This window comes from Suricata suricatta, chromosome 17 (genome assembly GCF_006229205.1).
Source record: "Suricata suricatta isolate VVHF042 chromosome 17, meerkat_22Aug2017_6uvM2_HiC, whole genome shotgun sequence".
NCBI lineage: Eukaryota > Metazoa > Chordata > Mammalia > Carnivora > Herpestidae > Suricata > Suricata suricatta.
In genome coordinates, this window is record NC_043716.1 from 37,155,346 (window position 1) to 37,177,258 (window position 21,913).

Sequence of the window (21,913 nt, forward strand, 5' to 3'; positions counted from 1 at the left end):
AAGCTTATCTATGATGCATTCAAGATAAATGATACAATTTATTACTTGCCCATAAGCTACAACACAGCCTGCTTAATACCTTTCCTTAAATTCCACCTCTGTACTATAATATACTTGAGGTCCATGCAAAAAAGTAGCTACCTTTTATATAGGAAATGGATGATTAGGATTTTGGTTTTTTATTTTAATTTTTAAGTGCACTAGATGGTTTTATTTTATTTTTTTTAAGTGCACTAGATGATTTTAATACACCCCAGAATCTGAGAACTCAGATCTTGTGTCCCATACTTCAGGTCCAGTACTGGCTCTCCTGCCCATTTAACCCTACGACTTTGGGCAGATTACTTAATCTCTCCAAACTTCAGTTTCCTAGTCTCAAAATTGAGATAGTAACAGTTCCTACCTCATGGGGTGGACACAAGAATCAAATGTGATGATGCACACACGGAAAAGGCTTATGTGTGCCTCATAGTGAGTGTTCAGCACATGTTAGCTCTTCCTGATATTGTTGCCATCTTGATTCTTGAGGCTTTTCCTTTAGGGCAAAGACTAGATTCACTATGTAGAATTGAAGATTTTCTTTTAAACCTAGTAGCATCCATACACAATCCCTTTTCTTGATTTTTTTTAACCCCCCTATTTCGAGAATTCCACCTGCATGAGCAACAGGCAGCATGTATAAGGATGGGTGTGCGAGGTCAGTTTTATCTTCAGAGTTGTTTAGCAGGATGGAAAATAAGGCATCAGTTGGACTTCCAAAGCTGCTGCTATTCCTTCAGGTATCATAGCACCTGACACCATCCCAGGCTCGTGTCTATGAACCGGGTTCCTCGTCCTTCCCCCTTGCCACACCCCTCCCCATGTGCCCCTGCCCCTCAGCAGCCTGGGAGCCAAGGGCACATATTTCTAAAGTCCTTCGGCCAGGTGATCTTGGGCTTGCTGGCGTCAGGAAGATGCCAGGTTCCCTCACCAATCCCCCCCCGCCCCCCAATGAGCTGCATGGCTGGTTCATGAAAAGGCAATCATGATCATACATGCTCCATCTCCCTCCACCCCAGGGCTTCTTTCGCCGCACAATCCAGAAGAACCTCCATCCCACCTACTCCTGCAAATATGACAGCTGCTGTGTCATTGACAAGATCACTCGCAACCAGTGCCAGCTGTGTCGCTTCAAGAAGTGCATCGCCGTGGGCATGGCCATGGACTGTAAGGGGCTGGTGGGGGGTGTTGAGCCAGGCAGCCATGGGTAGGGGTGAGTTCAGATATGATTGCCAGGGTATCCTCAGCACCACAATGCAGAGTGACAATCCAGGTCAGGATGATGGGGAATGAATATTCAGGATCTTGGTCCCTGTTTCCCTCATCCCTGGGGAAAAGGAAACAGGGGATCCCTGAATGGGCACATGGGCCCCAGGGTCTACCCATCTTTCACCACTCCAGGGCCATAGAAAGAGTTGTGGGGTAGAAAGAAGTCCTGAGTACCTCCCCCTAGCACAGTGTTCCTGACTACCAGAGGAACACCCCACTCCTAGGTGAGAGTGGGCATCTTGCATTGGCTGGGGATTGGGTAACAGTCACCGTAACCCTTTAGACAAGAACGTGATAGTCAACGTGGTGTCAGTGATTTCCATGATCCAGGTTGTGCCACCCAACTGCTAGGTGGTATTTGGGAAGTCACTTAACCTTGCTGGCCCCCAGCTTCCAGACCTTTACATTGGGAAGAGTAGTTTCTGAGCAGGTTGCGGAGACTGCCATGCAGAGAGCATCATGATCGTGTCTCTCTGCCATTGACAGTGGTTCTAGATGACTCAAAGCGGGTGGCCAAGCGCAAGCTGATTGAGCAGAACCGGGAGCGGCGACGGAAGGAGGAGATGATCCGATCACTGCAGCAGCGACCAGAGCCCACTCCCGAAGAGTGGGACCTGATCCATGTTGCCACAGAAGCCCATCGCAGCACGAATGCCCAGGGCAGCCACTGGAAGCAGAGGCGGAAATTCCTGGTAAGGAGAGAGGGGGCATGGGGAGAGCAGCAGCCAAGTGGCCAGGAGGAAGAGCAAGCTCAGAGTCTTGCCTCCTTCAGGAAGCCTTCTTGGTTTAATCTGACCCAAAGCTAATGCTTTCTATGCCATGGCTATCCTGATTTATATGACTGTGTGTAGGTGTTGCTGATGTCACAGCCTTGCCTATTCAACCTGTTGGGAGCTTCCTCATTGAATTTCCGGAGAGCAGGGGCAACCTCTCCTCTTTTTCCTGCCCACAGTGACTGGGAGGAGAGGGTGAGGACACAGTTATGTAATAGTATTTGGGGGCACCTGATGGGTGCCTGGCAAAACTGAATGCTAAGTGAATGGGCAGCTTGGAAGGAGATGAAGAGTTGGTTGTATATGGTGAGTGAAGGCAGGAAACTGGTATCCGGTTCCTGATGGAGTGTGCCAGCGGGTGGAACAGTATAGCATTAAGAGCACAGCCTCTCAATACCAAGCGCATGTGTGTATCATGGTCAGGAGTCAGACTACCTGGGTTCAAATCCTGGTTCTGCTGCTTACTAGTCATGTGACCTTGGGCTTATTGCTTAGCTGCACTGTGCCTCAGTATCCTATTCTGTGAAATGGTGGTAAGTATAGCATCCTTATAAGGTTGTGGTGGGGATTCAGCAGGATCCATAAAACATGTAGCCTAGTGCCTAGCTGCGTATTAAATACGTTAAATATTCAATAAACTCGCTTCTATTATTATGAAATTACTTCTACTAATGTTATGATCATTGTTATTATTAGCTGCCTTGCAGCTCTGGCTCTGATCTATTCTCTGCCCCAAGGTGAAGGAGAAGCCTTAAGCCTGGGACAGGGCAGTCCCCTTGTACTGGCTGCCCCTCTTCCCCAAGCTGCCTTGGAGCTCCCCCTGGTGGGCAGGGAGGCTCAGTGAGAGGTTGAAAGGGGTCTGCAGCCCCAGCTGACCCCTGTCTCTTCTTTTATAAAGCCGGATGACATCGGCCAGTCACCCATCGTCTCCATGCCTGATGGAGACAAGGTGGACCTAGAGGCCTTCAGCGAGTTTACCAAGATCATCACCCCGGCCATCACCCGTGTGGTGGACTTTGCCAAAAAACTGCCCATGTTCTCCGAGGTGAGTGGCAGATGGGAAGAGGCCTGGTGCCACACTAGAGGGAAGCCTGGGGCTGCTCCCTTGGTCACCCAGGGTCAGCATATGTTCATCTAAGGTCCTCTGGACAGAGCAATCCCTATAAGTCGACACACATCTAACACACACACACACACACAGAACTAGCCAATGCCTAAGAAACCAAAGCACTCCAAGTGCCCCACCTCCCCAGCCCCTCCCTGTCCTTCTCCCTCAACATCTACATGGCCATCCCAGCTCCAGCAGCTTCAAATTTCTCATTTTAAAGAGCACTGAGTCTGGGCACAGGCTGCCCTACTAGCTGTGTGACCTTGGCCATGTTACCTAATTCTGTGTATCTAATTCTCATCTGCAGTGGGGATGGAGATAATGATGAGAGGGAATTCATTCATTGGCATAATTGTGAGGCTTAACGACATAGGGCATGTCTGTGGCCCAGAGCAAGGTTAGTTGTTCAGAGTACACCTTACTGGCTGAGGTCAGTGGTGGCCTCACAGCTCCCAAAGGATAACCACAAGAGACACTCATGGGGAAGGGTGTGCTGAGTCTTCCTGGGGCCTTGCCACTCTGCAGCTGCCTTGCGAAGACCAGATCATCCTCCTGAAGGGGTGCTGCATGGAGATCATGTCCCTGCGGGCGGCTGTCCGCTATGACCCCGAGAGCGATACCCTGACGCTGAGCGGGGAGATGGCCGTCAAGCGGGAGCAGCTCAAGAATGGCGGCCTGGGCGTAGTCTCTGACGCCATCTTTGAACTGGGCAAGTCACTCTCTGCCTTTAACCTGGATGATACGGAAGTGGCTCTGCTGCAGGCTGTGCTGCTAATGTCAACAGGTACCTGCCTACTGGCTGGGAGGGCTCAGAAGCTTCTGGGGCTTGGCGCTGTCCTCTTCCCTGAATCCTACACTCTTTCTCTATTCCTCAGCTTCTGTGTCCCCCAAGCCTACCTCCATCACTGGGCCCATTCTCTGTCCCCCTCTCCCTTGTTCTGTTACCCATCCTCCCTTGGTTCTGATGTCCAGGCACACCTCTTGCCTCCCTATGTCTCCTCTGCCCCTTATCCCATCTTCCCCTTGTTCTTTCTTTCTGCCCACCCGCTGTCCACTTTCTGTCACCCACATTTGCCTTTGTTCCCCACCCCCCATTTGCCTTTGTCCACCTATCCCCCATCCCTCTTTTGTCCCCTCTCCTTGCCCCGTATCCTCCCTCTGCGCCCTCACCAACTCTCCTCTTTGCCCCCTAGCCCTGCCCTGTCTCCAAGCCTCCCCTCTCTTCCTGCCTCTCAGTCCCCCTGTCTTCTTTCCTCACTACCTCTCCAAACCCCCAGACTCCTCCTCTACCCTGCTTTTGCTCTCATACATGCTGTAGTCTCTTTCCTTCCCTTTCCCCCCACCCTAGCTTCTCCATGTCTGTCTCCCTTCACCCACTCAGGCTCACGCCCACGCCCCTTCTTCCCTGCAGACCGCTCGGGCCTGCTGTGTGTGGACAAGATTGAGAAGAGTCAGGAGGCGTACCTGCTGGCGTTCGAGCACTACGTGAACCACCGCAAACACAACATTCCGCACTTCTGGCCCAAGCTGCTGATGAAGGTGACTGACCTCCGCATGATCGGGGCCTGCCACGCCAGCCGCTTCCTCCACATGAAAGTCGAGTGCCCCACCGAACTGTTCCCCCCACTCTTCCTCGAGGTCTTTGAGGATCAGGAAGTCTAAAGCCTCAGGCGGCCAGAGGGTGTGCGGAGCTGGTGGGGAGGAGCCTGGAGAGAAGGGGCAGAGCTGGGGGGCTGAGGGAGGCCCCCCACCCCTCTTCTCTCCTTCCTCTCATCCTCGGATAGATTCAGCTCCCACACACACACCCTACACTGCCCGTCCCTCCTCAGAACCTCCAGCCCTGGGACAGGGCAAACACATGAACTTGCTATGAAAAGGACAGTGTGGGAGGCTGGAGGACCGTGTCCTGCAGTTCCCAGGACCCCATCCTCTAAGGTAGGGGAAGGGAGGGACATCTAAGAGGGGACAAGCCATCTTGACCGTAGGGGACGGAGGAATGTGGGGTGGGGGAAGATGCCCTCAACTCAGCCCCTACACACACACAAGAGAGAGCCCCCCTGCACAGTTCCTCGACTGAGGTTCCCCCTCCAGGCTAAGGGCCTCTCTGCTTCCCCAGATGCCTGGGTGCAAAGAAAGGCTTGGCTTGGCTCCTCCCCCTGGAGGTTAAAAATTAGTCATTCTAACTGCACTTTGGAAACCAGGCAAGGGGAGAAGTAAAATGAAGAAAAACTAGACAGAGAGAAAAAGAAAAAAAGAGAATGAGCGATTGATAGAGAGAGAGAGATGATATTAAGTTATTAACCGAGGCTGGCCCCCTACCACCCCTAAGCACTTTGAGAGCTGCCCCTCCTCCCCCCAATCAGAGAGAACTGCCCCACATACCAGGTCCCCAAGGGCAGGGCTGCCGATCAGAGCTGTGAGTTAACACAACAGGGTCCTGGCCATCCCTCCTTGCCTTGCCCCTCCCCCTGTCCCCCTTCGGCAACCCCTGCCCAGTGCTCCCTCTGCTCTCTGCCACTTGTGCCCGCTGAGTTCCATCTACCTCTCATGCTGGATGCCAGCTGGCCCCTCACCAGCCTGCCCTGCTGCCCACACAGCTCCCCTTTCAAGTGCCCAGCCCCAGGGGCCTCTCCCTGCCCCCCCACTCCTTCCACACCTTGGCACCCACACAGGAAAAACTGTGGCTCAAGCTCCTGCCCTCCTCACACCTGCAGTATTAGCTACAATCCAGATGCTGCTGCACTGGGGGGCGTGGGGGTGTGCGTGAGCTTCTCCCAGAGCCTCACCCTCCTTAGGACCCTGTCCCCATCTGTCTTCTGGGCTCTCTCTAACCTCTGCCCTCTTCCTTCCCCACTCCCACTCAATGCACTAACCCAGACTCTGGGCGGGCAGGCACCAGAACAGGGGTGCCTAGATAAATGGCACTTAGTTGGGGCCCCAGGGGAGGGGGCAGTTGGTGCTCCTCCTTTTTTCTTTGAAGCTCTTTAGGCCAGCTGCCCCTCTGCCCCTGGGACCCCCTTCCCCTCTTCTTTTCTCTAATTCAGGGACTTTGGCTTGAGCCACCTCCCACCCTCCTGGTGAGGAGTGCTCTGTTGGTCTGCACTTGGGTGAGCTGCCCTCCTCCTCTTCCTTTTGGCTATCGCCCACTGCCCACTCCACAGGGGAGAGAGTGAGGGAGGAGGTAGCCCTCCCATAGGTGGGGGGAGGGAGGGTGGGGAGGGACAGAGCAGACCAGAGGGCCCTGGGCTCAGGGCTGCATGTCGGCAGGGATGGATGGGTGGACATAGATGCCCCCGGAAGCCATGGGGAATGGGGCAGGGGCATGGGGAGGGGTGCCAGGGCTTCCTGCGCTTTGCACTATTGGGGCAAAAATGTCTTAAGCAGTGGGGAACCTGCCACCCCACCCTGACCCTCAGCCTGCCACAGCCCCCTACATACACACACACACACACACACACACACACACACACACACACACGGGAAGGCAATGCTATGCTGTCCATCAGGGCATGCCCTTCCCCCACTGTCCAGGTGTTCTGACAGGGGTGGAGGGCCTGGAAGAGCATCCGCTGTCAACTGTGCATGTGCCTGCCCTGCCCCCCTTGGGCTCGTGGGCTGCCCCTGCTGTCTTTGTCTGTCTATATCCTCTCTCTCTCCTGGGGTACTGATTCCCATATTACTCCAGTCCCATGGGTAAGCCCTCTTGTACCCTCCTCTGGGGGTATACCACCCCTGGGGGCCCAGTGGAATTCCTGACCTGTCTGCTGTCTCCCCCCTCCCTCCATCCCCACCTCCAGCCCTCCATCCCCATTCTCAGCCATGAACATGGTAGAGAAAAGGCCTTAAAGAGGCTTGGCCTCTTACAGGCACTTGGGAATCCCCCCTCCCCTTCCCCATCATATGAGCTGTGATCTCCTACTCCTCCCCCCATCTCTGACCCCTCCCCCCTCACTCTAGGTGATGTGGGGTGTATGTGTGCGTTTCTCTGCGTGAATGTGTGAGCAAGTACACGTGGTGGGACAGGAGCCAGGGGACTCAGGAGCGCCACGCACCTGCTCTAGAGAGGCAGCTGTCCCAGTCCCTGCTTTGGAAGTGAGGGACAGGGCCCTCTCCTGGGGGCCATTGGTGCTAATGAGGGGGATGGCCTTGATGTGGGTGCTTAGCATGCCTCCCCCAGTATTGGCCCGGGGCACTAGGGCAGGCGGGGTGGGGCAGCAGGTGCAGTATTGGTGGGAGGAGGGACTGCTGGGAATGGGCCAGGCCAGGACAAGGGGGTGCCAGAGCCATGACCACTCCCCCGTGCCCTCCACCCGCCTCTCCATCTCAGTATCCACCCCCCCATCACTCAGAACACACATACCTCATCCAGCCTCCTCCCTGCTCAGCCTTGGGGAGGGTGGGGGTGGAGGAGCCCCTACTCCTTCCCCTGGTGGCGGGTCTACAGGGCTGGGAGAGGGCGGGGCGTGTGACACAGACACCGTCCATAAGGGGGACAGTAATTCCTTCCCAGGATCTCCTGGGTGAGGGAGGGGGCACTTCCCTGGAGGCGCTACTGAATGTATGAGAAGCTGGTGCTGGGGTGGGGGGAGGGGGGTTGTGGCCAGAAACAGGGAAGGAGGTAGGTCCCTTTCCCAGGGAGGGGAGGGGGACCGGTAGGGGTGACTTGGGGGGCTCCTACTCCTGCCCCATGTTGACAATCAGTATGTCTGTTACGTGCGATTTTTCACCCCGTTGTGTTTTGGGTCAGGATTTTAAAGAAAGATATTTTTATGGTAATTGTTGCTCGTCTATTTTACTATATATTTATGTAATAAATATATGATGAAAATAACCCCCTCGGGCGCCCCCCCTTAGACTTGTGTGCTGTTTCCCTGTATCCTCCCATCTGCTGGCAGAATAGTCACCCCACAAACTGACCAGATGGAGAGGTGTGCCCCAGCCTTGGCAATATTTCCACCCCCACCCCCAAAACGAGCACACACCACAGACGCCAGCTCAGCTGTGAACTATTGGATTTGAGACAGGAATAGAACAAGTCGGGGGGCTAGAGAATAAGCGGAGGCAGGGTGGGTGGGGAGAGAGTGATTTAAATAGGGGAGGACGGGAGGGTCAGTGATGGGGGAGGGAGGCAGTTATTTACAAGAAGGCTCGGGGGGCCAGAGGCTCATCTTGGAATATTTTATAACAATATAAATAAGATTCTGGTTTGCTTTTCCTTTTCGTCTCGTAAAGGAGAGAGAAGTGCAGAGTTCGATTCTGTACAAGGGGGCAGCGGCAGAAGGCCGGCCGGGCGGGTCACTGGGCGTCCACCCGGAAGGACAGCAGCTTCTCGGAATGCATGTTGTTCAGGGTCCGCAGGTCCGGCAGCTTGAGCAGCAGCTTGGTGAAGCGGGAAGTTTCCGAGGGCCGGTTCTTCAGCACCAGAGCCCGAAGAGCCCGCAGCAGCGTCTCCTGGAGCTGCTCCACAGAAGCGGAATTCTCCATGCCCGAGCGGTCTGTGGGGAAGACGACAGCAGTGAGGCAGATTCCCCGAGCTCCTCTGAGGAGGACCCGGAGGAGGTCTGCGAGGAGGTCTTCGAGGAGGAGAAGGAGGAGGAGAAGGTGGAGGAGAAGGTGGAGGACGCAGCAGCTGAAGCAGCCTCTCCCTGAAGCCCCTCGGAGGGCCCACGGGGAAGGAGGAGGAGGGGAGCGCAACTTCTTCTCCCAGGCCTCTGCCCCGAGAGCAGGAGGCAGCTGAGACCTGGGAGCACCACAGGCTCAGCAGGGCTGGTCACCTCCCATCCCACAAGGCCACTCTCCTTCCCTGAACAGGCCAAACATGTCCAGGCTCCCTTGCTTTTTGCTCTGTAGTTCCCTCTGCCTGGGATGCCCTTCCCCCTCTCTGCCTGGCAATACCTTACTTGTCCTTTGAGGCCCCACTCAAGTGTCACCTCCTTCCCCAGCTCCCCCAGGCAGAAATAGTTGTCTGTGCTTCCAAAGCCCTTGGTTCATGCTTCTACTGTGACACTTATCTCACTGTTTTATAATTAGTCGGGCATGAGTCTGTCTCCCCAGCTAGACTGTGTCTGAATCATGTCTGTATCCCCAGTGCCCAGTGCAGGGCCTGGCATAGAGTAGGTACTCCATAAAAGGTGTGTTGAATTGAACTGCGTCCGCCTCCTCCCCCTCCCCCCAAACCTGAGGTCAGGCTCAGGCATGAGCTTGACCTACCTGCAGAGACAAGCACCACCGCGGTGAAGAGGCCCAGCTCCTCCTCGGTAAGCGCCAGGGAGTTGAGCTTCTCACTGAAGTCAAACATGGCATTGAGCAGGTCCCCCATGCCCATGGCTCCGAGTTCCTGCAGGCTATAAGTGGTGCGGCTCAGGAACATCACTGTCTGGTCCTTCACGTTGAACAGCGATGCAAAGCGCACCATCAGCACCTAACGGAGAGGGGACAGGGACAGTCATCCTGGGTGGGGTGGGAGGAGCACTTACCTAAATGCCCCTCAAGTTTTCCAAAGGGTTTACTGGCACTACCTTAGACTTCTCAGGAAAGAGTGGCGGGGGGGGGGGGGTTCTGAATGGGCAGTGGGGGGGTGGGTTCTGAATGGGTGGGGGAGAAATGGAAGGATGGGGGACATCACCCTGGCTTTAGATCCCAGCAGGGCTGAATCGGAGTCTTGACTTTGTCACTAGCTGTGACCTTGGGCCAAAAGTTCACCAAAGTTAATTTGCTTGTGCTAGAACTGGGGTAGCACTGGGCCCTAAGGGGTTATTTTCAGGTGATGAGATGTGTTGAGACCCCAGCTGAGACTACAGAAGTCCCAGCCAACCCGAGGCAGGAGGGGGAGGGATTCTGCCCCCTCCTTCAGCGGTCAGAGTCTTCCAGGACAAAGATACTGGGGTTCCAAAGCCTTTCAGAGCCCCTCCCTATCCCAGATACCAAGTCTTTCTGCAGGATCCTTCCCAAGGTCAAGAGCAGAGAGCACAAAGGGTCACTCACCTCAAAGGTTCCCGCCTTAAGCAAGGTGACCTGGTCATGCTGAGAAAGATCACGAAAGCCGGGGATGTGCTTGGCAAACTCTACCACCTCTCGCACAGCAGGCGTGAAGCTCATGGAGAAATCCTCCCAGATCTCTTGCACGGTTCTCCCACTGCGTCCGTGGGGGTACATGTTCATGGGACATGCCTGGAAGAGGAAGGGATTTGGGGAGGGGAATATCAACCAGACTGGGTCAGGGGGGTTCCCCCAGCAGGGCTGGACCCCAGCTTCTGCCCAGGTTAGGGGCTGTGGCCCTGGACGATGGATCTTTTACGTAAAGGAGCAATCGGGTGCCAGGTGGAGATCAGGTATTTGCAGGCAGGGCCCTTACTGCAGGGCTGAGCGTCCTCCCCCAGGGGAAGAGGATATCCCCTCATTAGCCTCTGGGCACACCCAGCTGCCCTGTGCTAAATCCAGTCTCCCAGGCCCCCTGCCCACCTCACCCCCAGTGCCCTCACCAGCAGAACATTCTTGGAGTTGCCCTGCCGTGGACTATTGGCAGGTGCTTCGTCTTCTGGGGCTGGGTACACATGGGTGGGGCATAGACGGTGCCCGTTGCTGTTGGGCTGCTGGCAGCTGTGGTGGGTAGGGCCAGGGGGCCAGGCAGGAGGGTAGGAGGAGGAAGCCTGGCGTAAACCATTCAGAGCCTCATTATGACGCTGGGCAGCCATAACGTTGTTGTCATTGGGGACAGATGGGCAGCCCTGGCTTTCCCAGCAATGTGAAGTGGTGGCTGGAGGGCTGCCCGATGCACGGTTGGCATTGAAGTTGCCAGGTGAGGTGCCCAGCTTGTCATGGGCATAGGTAAAGATTTCTCGATGGGCCCGGGCCACCTGGGATATCACATCCTCCACTGTGGGCTCAGGACTTGGGGATCGGGGAGGCGTCAGCTGTTGTGGGAATTGGGAGAAGCCCACCAGGGGTGAGGGGGCCGGAGCGGGAGGTGGTGAGGGGCCCATGGGGCCTGGGGGCGGATGCTGGGTGGGTGAGGTCTCCAACGGGCACTGGCTGCTCAACTGGTTGTTGGCCAGGTTCATGGCGCTCTGCATCTCGGCAAGCATCCGCTGCTTCTCCCGCTTGGGGATGCGCCCAAAACGCACAGCTGTGACAGGATGAGAGCAGCGTCAGGAAGTTCTCCTACACACTCACACGCTTCTCTTCCTTCCTTCCTCTTGAAAGGGCAAGGCCCTGAAGGCTTGGGGTTCCACATCAAAACTAAAACCAAGGCCACGCCCCTTGAGGGGGTTTTCCAAGTAGGGACTGCCATAGCAGGTGACCCGAGGAACGAAGAGTAAAGAAGTGTGTTTATCCAAGAAGATGAAAGGTGGGCATCGCCTACACAAAGGAGACAGACCCACAATCTGATGTGTCTCCGTTGGGGCTGTTTTAAGGGAGGAATTAACTCAAACTCTGAGTGGAAGGAAATAGGGGGGGGGCATCGTGGGAACGCTCTGTGGGGCAACAGTGCTGCCTTACCATCTCGAGACATGCCCACGGAGAGACATTTCTTGAAGCGACACTGCTGGCAGCGGTTGCGATTGATGCGGACAATGGAGCAGTTTTCATTTTTCAGACACCTTTTGTACTGGATGTTCTGCTGGATGCTCCGACGGAAAAAGCCCTGGAAGGACAGGGGCAGCTGGTGAACATCTGCATCCAGGCCAGGCCTATGCGTCCAGGGGGATGAGGTCATACGTCTCTGCCCTTATCCCCAACCTGCCTCACCTTGCAGCCCTCACAGGCATGCACGCCATAGTGGAAGCCCGAGGCAACGTCCCCACACACTTTACAGAGTAGCACCATGCCATTCAGCTCTGTGGGAAGAGAGTAGCAGCAGGTGAGCAGGAGGCCGTCTGGCCAGAGATTCTAGGGGAAAAGCTGAGGAGCTCCTCCAGTATCCAGACTGGGCTGGACAGCAGTTGGTGCAACTCTAGGAGAAACCCCTGAAGGCCAGGGTAGGCCCTGGGAATAACTGTGTCATGTGAACACCAAGTCCCAACCTAGGCCTGGCCTCCTTCCCCCAAATCAGCTGGAAATGTACGCACTGGTGATGTTGCTGGTGCTCTTGCTGGGGGACACTCGGCTGCTATCTTCCAGGGCTACTTGTAGACCCCCTGGGGGGCTCCCATTATAGAAGGAGGAGGAGGATGATGATGAAGATGAAGAAGGGGAGCCATCATCACTCAAGCTGGGTGGAATGCTCCCAAAGGAGCGAGTTGGGTCCTGAGTGAGGGAGCCAGTGGGTGATGGCGGGAAGTAGGCAGGGCAGCCTTGAGTCAGGGACTGGAAGCTGCCATTTGAGCTGTCACTGTAGAGAGACTCAGGGCTGGTGCGGCTTGGGGAAGAGCCGCTGGAGCCAATGTAGGTGATGACACCACCTGGCAGGAGAACACAAAGGAAGGGGGTGTCAGCACCATGTATCTTTGGTCCCAGGGCACCACCCCTGCTCATCCCCCATCTACCTCCCACTGCTGCATGCTCAGAAGGTAACCGTGGAATCCTTAACCTTGGGAGTCCCAAGAAGAGCCGAAGCAAGCAGCTCCCCAACATAGATCAGATTCAACATGGCCAACCGACACCCCAAGACTCTTTGCAGGGTACATTCAACTTCTGCCTTAGGTGTGAGGTGCCTCCCTAGATGTGTGACCTCTGCAGGCATCTCATATATGTACCCCCCACCCCCACCCCCACCCCACTGCCCTGGAAGCCTTCCTTGGGAATACAGACTGCAGCTAGCTAATGACTTAATCATTAGTGGCAGACCTGAGGATGTGATGAGCAGCCGAGACCCCATTCAGAATGCCCAGTTTCACCCCCCGCCCTGCGCAAAAAAAAAACAGCTACCAATTTTACCACCACGACCATTCCAGGGATGAGACTATGTGGGACAGGCTAACCAACTGTGAGGAGAGTAAGGTCTTACAAAAGTAAGGCAGTCACATTCCCCCCAAACTGGAAGACATTTCTCCATAGGTACTGAAGGTACTGAACCTGCTCAGGCTGGTTCCCTTGGCCTCCAAGAGCAAGAGTCAGAGTGGACTCTCCCTCCAAGTCCAGGAAAGACTTAGCAATGCCCATTGCAGGTGGCAGACATGAAAACCAAATTGTCCATCCTAGGGCTTAGGAATTCCTCTTCTAGATCTCTCAGCCAGGTGATAATGATCTTGGCTCTCTGGCCATCCCAGGACTTCGGCCCTCTAGTTACACTGTCAACCAGGTGGTTGTGTTCCAGTGGTATTATCAGGAGAAAAGGTGACCTGCCTGCCACACCTTTGCCAAGTACCTAGCTTGGCCTAACACGGGTGGGGTGGGAAAGGGAGGATCCTAGGACACGTGTGAGCCGACACAAGCCATGTCCCCGTGTATCCAGAGGCACATGTCTTGCTCACCCACTGACACACACTGACTGGGCAGGGCAACCCTAAAATAGCTCAAGGTTGGTCAGGGTAAACCCGGCTCCCAATAAAATAGTTGCACAACAGGTCAGCTCCTACAGTTTCACGGCTGAGGTGGGGGGACGGGATATTGTTTGGTGGTAAATGAACTTGACCTAGTTCACCCATCCCGAAAAAGGGGGTAAGACTTTCATCCAAACATGATTCTAACCTGAAAGTGAGGGGCATGCTCAAAAGAATCTAGTTCTAGATCTAGATCTATCAGAACCAAGTTGATTCGTGACCTAGAGGAAGTTACCTCCGCTCTCTGGGTCTCAGTTTTCTTTTCTATCACACACACACACACACACACACACACACACGCATAAAAGACTTTCAGTTAGGCTTCTGGGATGTAGCTGTTCTGGGGAAGTCCTTGCTGACAAACCTGCTTGCTTGGTGGAGGCAGGCAGTTAAGACAGTGCTTGCAGGAGTAAGAGATGCTCCAGGAACAGAAAGAATTTGGAATGTGGCAGAACTGAGTCTAAAGACAGTAAAATGAAGTAGATGCAAACAGAATAAAGAGCAAAGGAACAAAAAGAAGGGTGGCTAAGTGTGAGGTACCATTGAGGAGTGTAAACACGAGGCCATGAGAGGTCAGGGATAGCTCCATCTTACTCTGCTTCAGTGAAGGGGAGAAGGTCCCCCCTCCCTCCCGCCCCAGGCAGGCGGACAGGAAAAAGAGGCAGGCGGGGGCGGTGAGTCAGCCCAGCTTCACCCAGATCTTGGCGGGGCGGGGCAGGAGCCGGGCCCTCAGCCGGCCTCACGTCCTCACTACACGTGTGCCTCCTGCACGTGGCTCCCCAACGAGGAACCCCGGAACTCGAGGACCCGCCCTCTTCGCTTCCCGTCAATCGGGAGCACCAGCCCCACCCCTGCCCCGCCCCTCCTGGCCCTCCGGGTCTTGGGCTGGGCCCCAAACGCTGGCCCGGCCGGGGCAACTGAGGGGAGGAGGGAAGGGGAACACGCGTTGCCCGGGCGACCGGGGGGGCGGAGCTCATTATGTAACCGGGCCGGGAGGCAACGACCAATGGGGTGGCGGCCACGGCTTCTGCTGAATGAAAACAAACGCAGCACGTGGGCCCGGCTCCGCAGCCATGTGAGCCCTCCGGGCCTCCCGGGCGCTGTGGGTGTCCTCCCTGGGGCCGAGCACCACTCCGCTGGCTCCTCAAGTGCCGCTCCCTACTGTCAATGAGGATTCCCCAGTGAGATCCGACCCATTCCCCCAGCCCCTTCTGCCCGGAGTCCCTATCGATCCACTGCTTTTCAGGTTCCCTTGAGCTTGCAGGAACTAGGGGAAGAGGAAGACAGGAAGGAGGGGGTCCTCTTTCCGAGAAGATCAGGCATGCCACAGCTGCAGGGGAGGGGGAGGGGGAGACAGGGGCGTTTAGGGCACTGCTCCAAAGCTCCCAGTCTCTCTAAACTGTGCGTCTTACCACACATACCCGCTCTCCATCTCTTCCTGCTCGGGATCCGAGTCCATGCGGCTAAAAGGAGGTTTGGGACTCTGAGAGGTGGTGGTGGGGCGCCTCCGGGCACATTCCCAGGACGAATAACTCGCTCTGGAAATCCCAGCCTATGGTCCCCATTATGCTAGCAAATCCCCAGACCGAGAGAGTCCCCAGCCCTTTAAAAAGTTCCTCTTGTTCTAAGGCATATACGGAAGTGAAGAGACAGTGCCAAAGGACGATGATCATAAAGGAATCTCAGTACCTGTGTTATTGTTGGAGTCCAGGGTCGTCATGTCTTCACCGGCTGACAGCGGTCATTCAAACTGGACCTTGACACAGACTGGAGGTTGCAACTGCTGCTTTCGTCCCCTGGACACTGACTGAGGGCGGGGAGTGAACCCCAGGGATCACAAGCAAGATCCGAGGCACCCTGCAGCAAGGTCTCGGGGTGGCCTGACTGCAGCCCTGCAGAAGGGTAGGACGCAGAGGCAACGGAGGTCTGCTTTGCATGGGAAGAGCAGAGTGTGGGGGAGGGGGAATCACCCTGCTGTAGTTCTTCTCGCTGGAAGGTAGCAAGGAGGGTCGGGTCTCTGCAGTGCACAGGGTGCCACTGCCTGACGGCTCCACAGCGCTGCAAGGTAGCGAATCCGGAGTTCCTGGTGCAAAAGTCTCAGAGGGAGAGAGGTTGCAGTCAGGAAGTAAGTAGATGATGGGGAGAAACGGGGCACCCAGGCGCAAAGAAGCGAGACGTGTGCCCTGCTACGTTCCCTCGGCAGCAATATTTCACTCTGCCAATCTCAGCCGCCTTTTGCCCCAGCCTTTTTCCCTGGGACAGAGGGCTCTGCGCAGGCGCCAGCAACCCAGGGTTCCCGGGCCGCACGCGGCACTGGAGCAGGTACCATGTGATCCCAGGGAGCGCCTCGTGCCCCAGTGACACACTTTTCCAGCAGCAGGCACGTTGAGCTCCGTGCGCCTGCGTAACGCCAAGCCTGTCGGGATTTGTAGTCCACTGGCAAAGTGGGCGGAATGCGTACCTTTCCCCCTTTCTGCTTTGCAAAAGCGGCTGCTGAGACCGGGGAGGAGCTTAGAGCCGGGTCGGGTGGGGTGCACTGAAGAGTCAGGGTGGCGTGTTTGGAAAGCCTGTATGGTAGAGGCATGTGAATTCCTGGGGACTGGCAATCTTGGCTGCCTCCCGGGAGATCAAAACTAACAGGCTCTTTCTGCAAACCTTGCAAACGTGAGGGCTTCACGTGATTGCTGGACTGACCTCGCCTTGAGGTTACTAGTGACACAGGGAGATATGACCAGTAGGGGAGGGAGCTATTCCCAAAGTCGAGAGCTTAAGATGAATTTCTGCTGCAGGGCCAAGTCCAAGGACCAAAAGGAAATGTGACCCCTTTTTCCTTTTCCTCTCCTTAGGGAGAAGAACATCCCTAAGGGAGGAGGAGTTGCCATGCGGGTGAGGTTGTCTCTAGGGATTCCCTGTCTTGTATGACACCATCTCACTCATTGGGGTGACTTTGAGGTGAGTCATTTCCTTTTGTCTGGGAAATAAAAAGGACCAGGGAAGGGAACTTTATGGCGAAAGTGCTTTGAGATCTTAAAGTAATGGGGCTGAGGAGAGGCAGGGGTCTGGGGGCAGAGTGACACCCCCACGCCCACCACCAGTGCTTGAGGGCAGCATGTAGATCCCACAGAAGGGAACTCAGGAGGGAATATGAAGATCACCTTAACCACCACCACCCCTTCCTCAATATCCTTTCCTCAGTAAGAGAAAAATGAACCTTAGAAGAAGTGGGTGACCCAAGGTCAGACATTCATTCCTAGTTCCTTCTGCCCTCCCAAACATCAGGGAGATGGGCAGACACACAGGAAAACACTGAACAGGGGTTAGAAATGGCCCCTTCAAAGCAGCAAAGTTGCCCCACTGGTGAAAACAGGTCTCTCTCCCGCTTGAGGACTTAGACTGTGAGGAGAGATGGGGACCCCTTTTCCAAGCAGCCAAGGGAATCTGAGCCACCTGCTTCTTCCTGCTAATTCCTCCTCAGTCCCAGCCCTTCCGAGGCAGGGCTGTACAGGAAGCCCTTCCCCACTTGTTCACAGACAGTTCCTGGAGCAGCACTGATGGACGCCTGGAAACATGACAGCAAAGAGGTAGAGAGAAGCAGGAGTGTGGGTGCCAAGGAAGGAGGAAGCGGGGCAGTGAGGAATTGAGTGAACTGAGAGGAACTGAAAGGGCCGTGAGGCTGACTGAGAGGTGACTGAGGAGCTGGCCTCATCACTGACCCTTTGACTCCTAGGAGATGTGTTCCCTAAAATGGGTTCCTTAGAATGGTCTGGGCTTTTGCTTTATTCCCGCACCCAGAAACGTGGGAGAGAGAAGACAGTGGCGCTTCTCTGACCTGCCCTGGCCTTCTGACCCAGAGCTGGGAAGCTGCAGTACAGCGTGGGAGAGACTGGGAGGGGCTAGAACATGGGGGGGGGGGAGGCTTTTCAGAAAAACTTGTTTCTGAACCCCTCCCCCCCTCCTGCTGGGCTCTGGAGGGAAAGCTGGGAGGTAAGCAGCCGGGGGAGCAGGACTGCATGCTCTCTGAGTCCTTTCTGACTCTTCATCAGAACCAGGGCCAGGGCTCAAGTATCTGCCAGGGCTGGATTCGAAATCAGGGCTCTGGGGGGGTGCCTGGGTGGCTCAGTTGGTTGAGCGTCTGACTTTGGCTCAGGTCATGATCTCACTGTTCGTGGGTTCAAGCCCCATGTCGGGCTCTGTGCTGACAGCTCAGAGCCTGGAGCCTGCTTCCAATTCTGTGTGTCCCTCTCTCTCTCTGCCCCTTCCCTGCTCATGATCTGTCTCTCTCTGTCTCTCGAAAATGAATAAATGTAAAAAAAAAGTTTTTTTTAATCAGGGCTCTGGGAATGACCTCTTAGCGCCCCACCAGCCCCAGCACCAACACCAGCACACTCCCAGTTGTCCTGGACCCTCCCTGAGGCCCACAGCTCTGTTCCTTGCTTGTGATCCCATCCCACCGCCCCCCTCCTCCCCGCCCCGTTCTACATGTTGGTCTTTTTCCCTGTAGGGAAAGGGCCAGGGGTCAAGACTCTCTCCCTGACGTTGCAGCCAGTGAGAGGGAAGAGGAAACGGAGGCAGGGAGAGCTGAAATTCAGTCAGTCTAACTCTTGGCAAGGAGCTGGGTTGTTTTGCAGTCTAAGTGAGGTATGAAGGCGGAGGCTGGGAGGGAGGAAGCAAAGGAGGGGGGTTAGCTCTGCTCCCTCCTTCCTCTGCAGCACTTCTTATGGGTCCCCCTTTTTCTTCCCTGACAAAAAGGTCATTTTGGGATATTCTTTCTATGACTGGAGTGAAGGATATAGTAGAATCAAGAGGCAAGACTCTTTCGTGGTTCCAGAAGCTTCTAACCTATCCCCCCTGTTCTTCTCTCTGCCAGCAGCTACTGGGAGAAAGATGGAGACCTATGCGGCCTAGAGGCACCAAAGGGAGGGAGAAAAAGCTGAGTTGTCTGGTTTTTGGAGACACGGACTAGAATCTAGCTTTGGCCTCTCTTTGACCTCAACCTTGACCTTAAGACAACAGGTGCATTTCAACACAGCCTCCCCTCCTGCTAGCCAGACATTCCAGCTCACTTCTACACACACACACACACACACACACACACACACACACTGTTCCACCTATAGCCAAATTCAGCCCAAGAAGACACTGGACTCTTAATAAACAGTGCTCAGACTAGAACTGCGTGGAATGGATGCATATTGCAGACCCGGCACAGCAAGGCACAGCCCAGCTCCATGTTGCACACACTTCTACTCAGATTCCTCAGAGTCTGGGATTCTGGGGACTGACCTCACCATTTGGGGGCAGGACTGGATCCTGTGTGTACGTGGAAGTGTTCCCAAATATGTTTTTAATTCTCCTGGATTTCTTTGGACTGGGGGTGAGGGGAGTGGACAGCACAGAGAAAAGCAGAGGAAGGAAAAGGGATCAAGAGCTCTAAACTCTGGTCAGAGTATTCATGTGATCATATGAGTGAGAGACCGCACGTGTGAGTGTGTAAGTGTGAATGGTGTGAGTGTGCATAGATGTATGTGTTTGATCCAGGATCTGTGCTCCTTGCCCAGTGTGTTGTTCTGGGTAACAGGGCAATGCCCGTACTAATCCTGGGTGGCCTAAATCTTGGGCTGACTGCTTGACTGACTGACTGAGGGTGGGTCCTTGCGGGAAACCAGGTCAGACTTCCTTAGGTGCTTTCCCTTCCCCCTCCTTTCTCACCAAGCAAACCGCTGCCCAGGGAAGTAACCTTCCTGCCTAGGTGATGCAAGCCTGGGTCAGAAGCCCTGGGGATGCCCCAGAATCAGGGAAGCAGCCATGTGCCTGGGAGAGACTCATGCCTTGCCCTCCTAGAATCTTTTCCTATTCTCTAAAGAGCCAGCTGGCTTTTCTTCATCCACCCAAAGCATTGATGTCTTGGGGAGAATTTCAAGAACATGCCACAGGCGGGCTGGTTTGTTCTTTGGGGGAACTGGAGAAAGAGAGGGTGAAGCATGGTCCACGGCTGGGTACCATGGATGTGTTTTGCCTCAGATTCTATCCTAACCGCACTACTCCTTTGTCCAAGGAGAGGGAATAATAAGCATGTATTAAGCACCAACTGTATGCCAGGCACTGTGCTAAGTGTTTTTTATATATCATCTCATTTCATATACATAATGACACAATGTTGCAGATCTCATTCTTATTTTATAGATAAGGAACCTGAAGCTTTGAGACATTTGTTAGCTTGCTTGGGAAGAGGCAGATGCTAGCTGATTTGCCTTAAAGCTGTATTTGGAGTGAAACACTGCAGATTGAGAAGATGTCACATCAGGAGCGCCTGGATGGCTCAGTCGATGGAACATCTGACTCTTGATTTTGGCTCACATCATGATGCCAGGGTCGTGGGATCGAGCACTGAGTGTGAAGCCTGCTTGAGATTCTGTCTCTCTCTCTCCCTCCCTCTGCCCCTCTCCCAATAGTGTGTGTGTGCACATGCATGCACTCTCTCTCTCTCTAAAATAAAAAAATAATCAAAGGTAAAAGAATATGTCACATCAAAAAATGGAGATTTTTGGAGAGGCTAAAATTCCCCCAACTCTCTCTTGGAACTAGATGTTGTGTCAATGTCACAATGAAGACAGGAGTGCTGGAAATCCAACTCAGGTCTGGGGATACAGCGGTCCCCACTAGCAAGACTGCCTTTCCTGGAGATAATGATCACTTCAACTGAAACACTGACATGTCTGAGCAGCAAGCGCATCCCGGTGTTTCCTAAGCAATGATGCTACTTGGCAGTGTGGGTGTCAACCAGGAGAGACACCTGAAGCTCCCCCGCCCTTGTCCCCGTAAGCACCTCACCTTCCCAGAGCCGCATTTCCTTTTCCCTTATACTCTCCCCTCTCACACATTCTCCTTATGCAGCTGCAAAGGTAGACAGGGGTCAGAATAGGGTGCAACAAACAGATAGCAAACACATTCCACACAGACCGCGATGGAGGCGAGTCACCAAAGCAGGCAGCTGAGCCCTCTTCTCCACTCGGACTTTGGGATCCACACCTGGTGACCAGCCAGGACCCTTTAAAGCACCGTAGTGCTTCCTTCAGGGGATGTATTAAGAATGGGTTGGTTCATGTAACTTCGTATGATGACAGATGGTATCAATGCTTAACGTGGTGAGCACTTTGTAATGTATATAAATGTTGAACCAGTATGTTGTAAAAATAGGAATAAAATAAAAATTTGTAATTAAAAAAATGAAAAAGAACAGATTGGTTCAATGAGAGTAGGGAAGGCCACTAAAGAATTTGTGTACAAAGCACTTAGGAAACAACATCTCACTTCTCCATTTACCTGCTTGGGCAAAGTGCACTCCTAAGTTCAGCCCTTCAAAAGCCATCCACCATCCTAGGTCGATGCTTCTGCAGTAGATGCTTTGGGGAACTGAAAGGAGGGTTCTCCTTTCAGAGCCCAGAATCCCACTCACATGACAGGATCCAGGAGGTGCGTGGGCTGTCCTTGGCAGTGGAAGACTAGGTCTCAGAGCACCCTCTTTCTGGCATGGGGGTCTTCCTCCTGGCCTGGGAGGTGGTGGCATCCAGCACATGGTGTGCCAAGGCCATCCTGTCCAACCTTTGCCATGTTGCTGCTGGAAACTACTGGTGGTTTTCTCTTCCAGGTCCAGGTCCCACAAAGGCCTGCTGTCTGTCCTTGAGCCTCTCTGTAGGGCAAAGATGCAGGGAAGTGTGTGGTGGGGGGGTCCTCTGTGCCTGCCTCTGTTCCCACCTCTTACCACAAGCTCTTGCTCAAACTCTCTCTTCATCCAATGTCTCCCCATTCCTTGGGCCACTGCAGATCTCCGTGTAGCTGCCCAGGAAGGCCAGAGGCTCATGACAGTCCTCGTGAGCAGGATGGACCTCGGAGAAGCCATGGCCTGGGCAGACGTTAGGGGCCATGTGTAGCTTCTGGGAGGCTTACATAAACACTGGCTGGGATGGGGAGGGAAAGAGGGGGGTGTAATGGGCTGCCCAGGAAAAAAGCAACCCCCATCCCTCCAGCTCAGCCTGCATGGAAAGAAGGAAAGCTCATTTTCCCTCCTCCCATCCTTTCCCTCTCTCCCCTGGTCTGCAGCTGTGAGTTGGGCCGGAAAGACTGCAGTATCTTGGGGGAGGGGTGCAGGAGAAGGAGAGAGAGAGGATGCGACTTTGCAAATTTGGGATCCCCCCCTTCTTCTAAGTTGGGGGGGTGAGGGGGGGAGAAGCAATTTGCCAAAG

General features: G+C 54.6%; 2 protein-coding genes and 1 long non-coding RNA gene across 9 annotated transcripts in view; 2 read left to right on the plus strand and 1 right to left on the minus strand.

The window, feature by feature from the left end:
- Positions 1–6,390, plus strand: part of THRA (thyroid hormone receptor alpha) — a 21,274-nt gene extending 14,884 nt beyond the window's left edge. The window contains exons 5-9 of the mRNA XM_029929092.1: positions 1,059–1,206; positions 1,795–2,000; positions 2,980–3,126; positions 3,715–3,973; positions 4,601–6,390. Coding sequence (XP_029784952.1) covers positions 1,059–1,206; positions 1,795–2,000; positions 2,980–3,126; positions 3,715–3,973; positions 4,601–4,851 — 1,011 coding nt within the window. The 3' untranslated portion in view covers positions 4,852–6,390. The remainder of the gene's footprint in view (positions 1–1,058; positions 1,207–1,794; positions 2,001–2,979; positions 3,127–3,714; positions 3,974–4,600) is intronic.
- Positions 6,391–8,184: 1,794 nt separating this feature from the next.
- Positions 8,185–15,463, minus strand: NR1D1 (nuclear receptor subfamily 1 group D member 1). Its single transcript, XM_029929091.1, has 8 exons — positions 15,360–15,463; positions 12,258–12,590; positions 11,938–12,026; positions 11,689–11,833; positions 10,671–11,314; positions 10,174–10,359; positions 9,400–9,610; positions 8,185–8,684 (listed from the first exon to the last, which is right to left on the minus strand). Exons 1-8 carry the CDS (start codon positions 15,388–15,390, stop codon positions 8,485–8,487), a joined length of 1,839 nt encoding a protein of 612 aa, XP_029784951.1. The 5' UTR covers positions 15,391–15,463; the 3' UTR covers positions 8,185–8,484.
- Positions 14,724–20,049, plus strand: LOC115282881. Of its 7 annotated transcripts, XR_003904780.1 has the most exons (7): positions 14,724–14,851; positions 15,300–15,572; positions 16,517–16,622; positions 17,201–17,251; positions 18,172–18,308; positions 18,538–18,683; positions 19,854–20,049. It is a non-coding gene; the product is annotated as an uncharacterized LOC115282881 (long non-coding RNA). The 7 variants fall into 7 exon arrangements; XR_003904779.1 differs by lacking the exon at positions 19,854–20,049 and having other exon boundaries at positions 18,538–18,839; XR_003904782.1 differs by lacking the exon at positions 19,854–20,049 and having other exon boundaries at positions 18,541–18,839.
- Positions 20,050–21,913: the final 1,864 nt, after the last annotated feature.

Bases quoted from the DNA above. Each gene is read 5' to 3' on its own strand.
- NR1D1 (XM_029929091.1), bottom strand. From the start codon at position 15,390: ATGACGACCCTGGACTCCAACAATAACACAG. The intron at 12,027-12,257 runs GTGCGTACATTT...CTCTTCCCACAG, and splicing joins GAGCACCAGCAACATCACCA to AGCTGAATGGCATGGTGCTA. The intron at 11,315-11,688 runs GTAAGGCAGCAC...ATCCTGTCACAG, and splicing joins CGTGGGCATGTCTCGAGATG to CTGTGCGTTTTGGGCGCATC.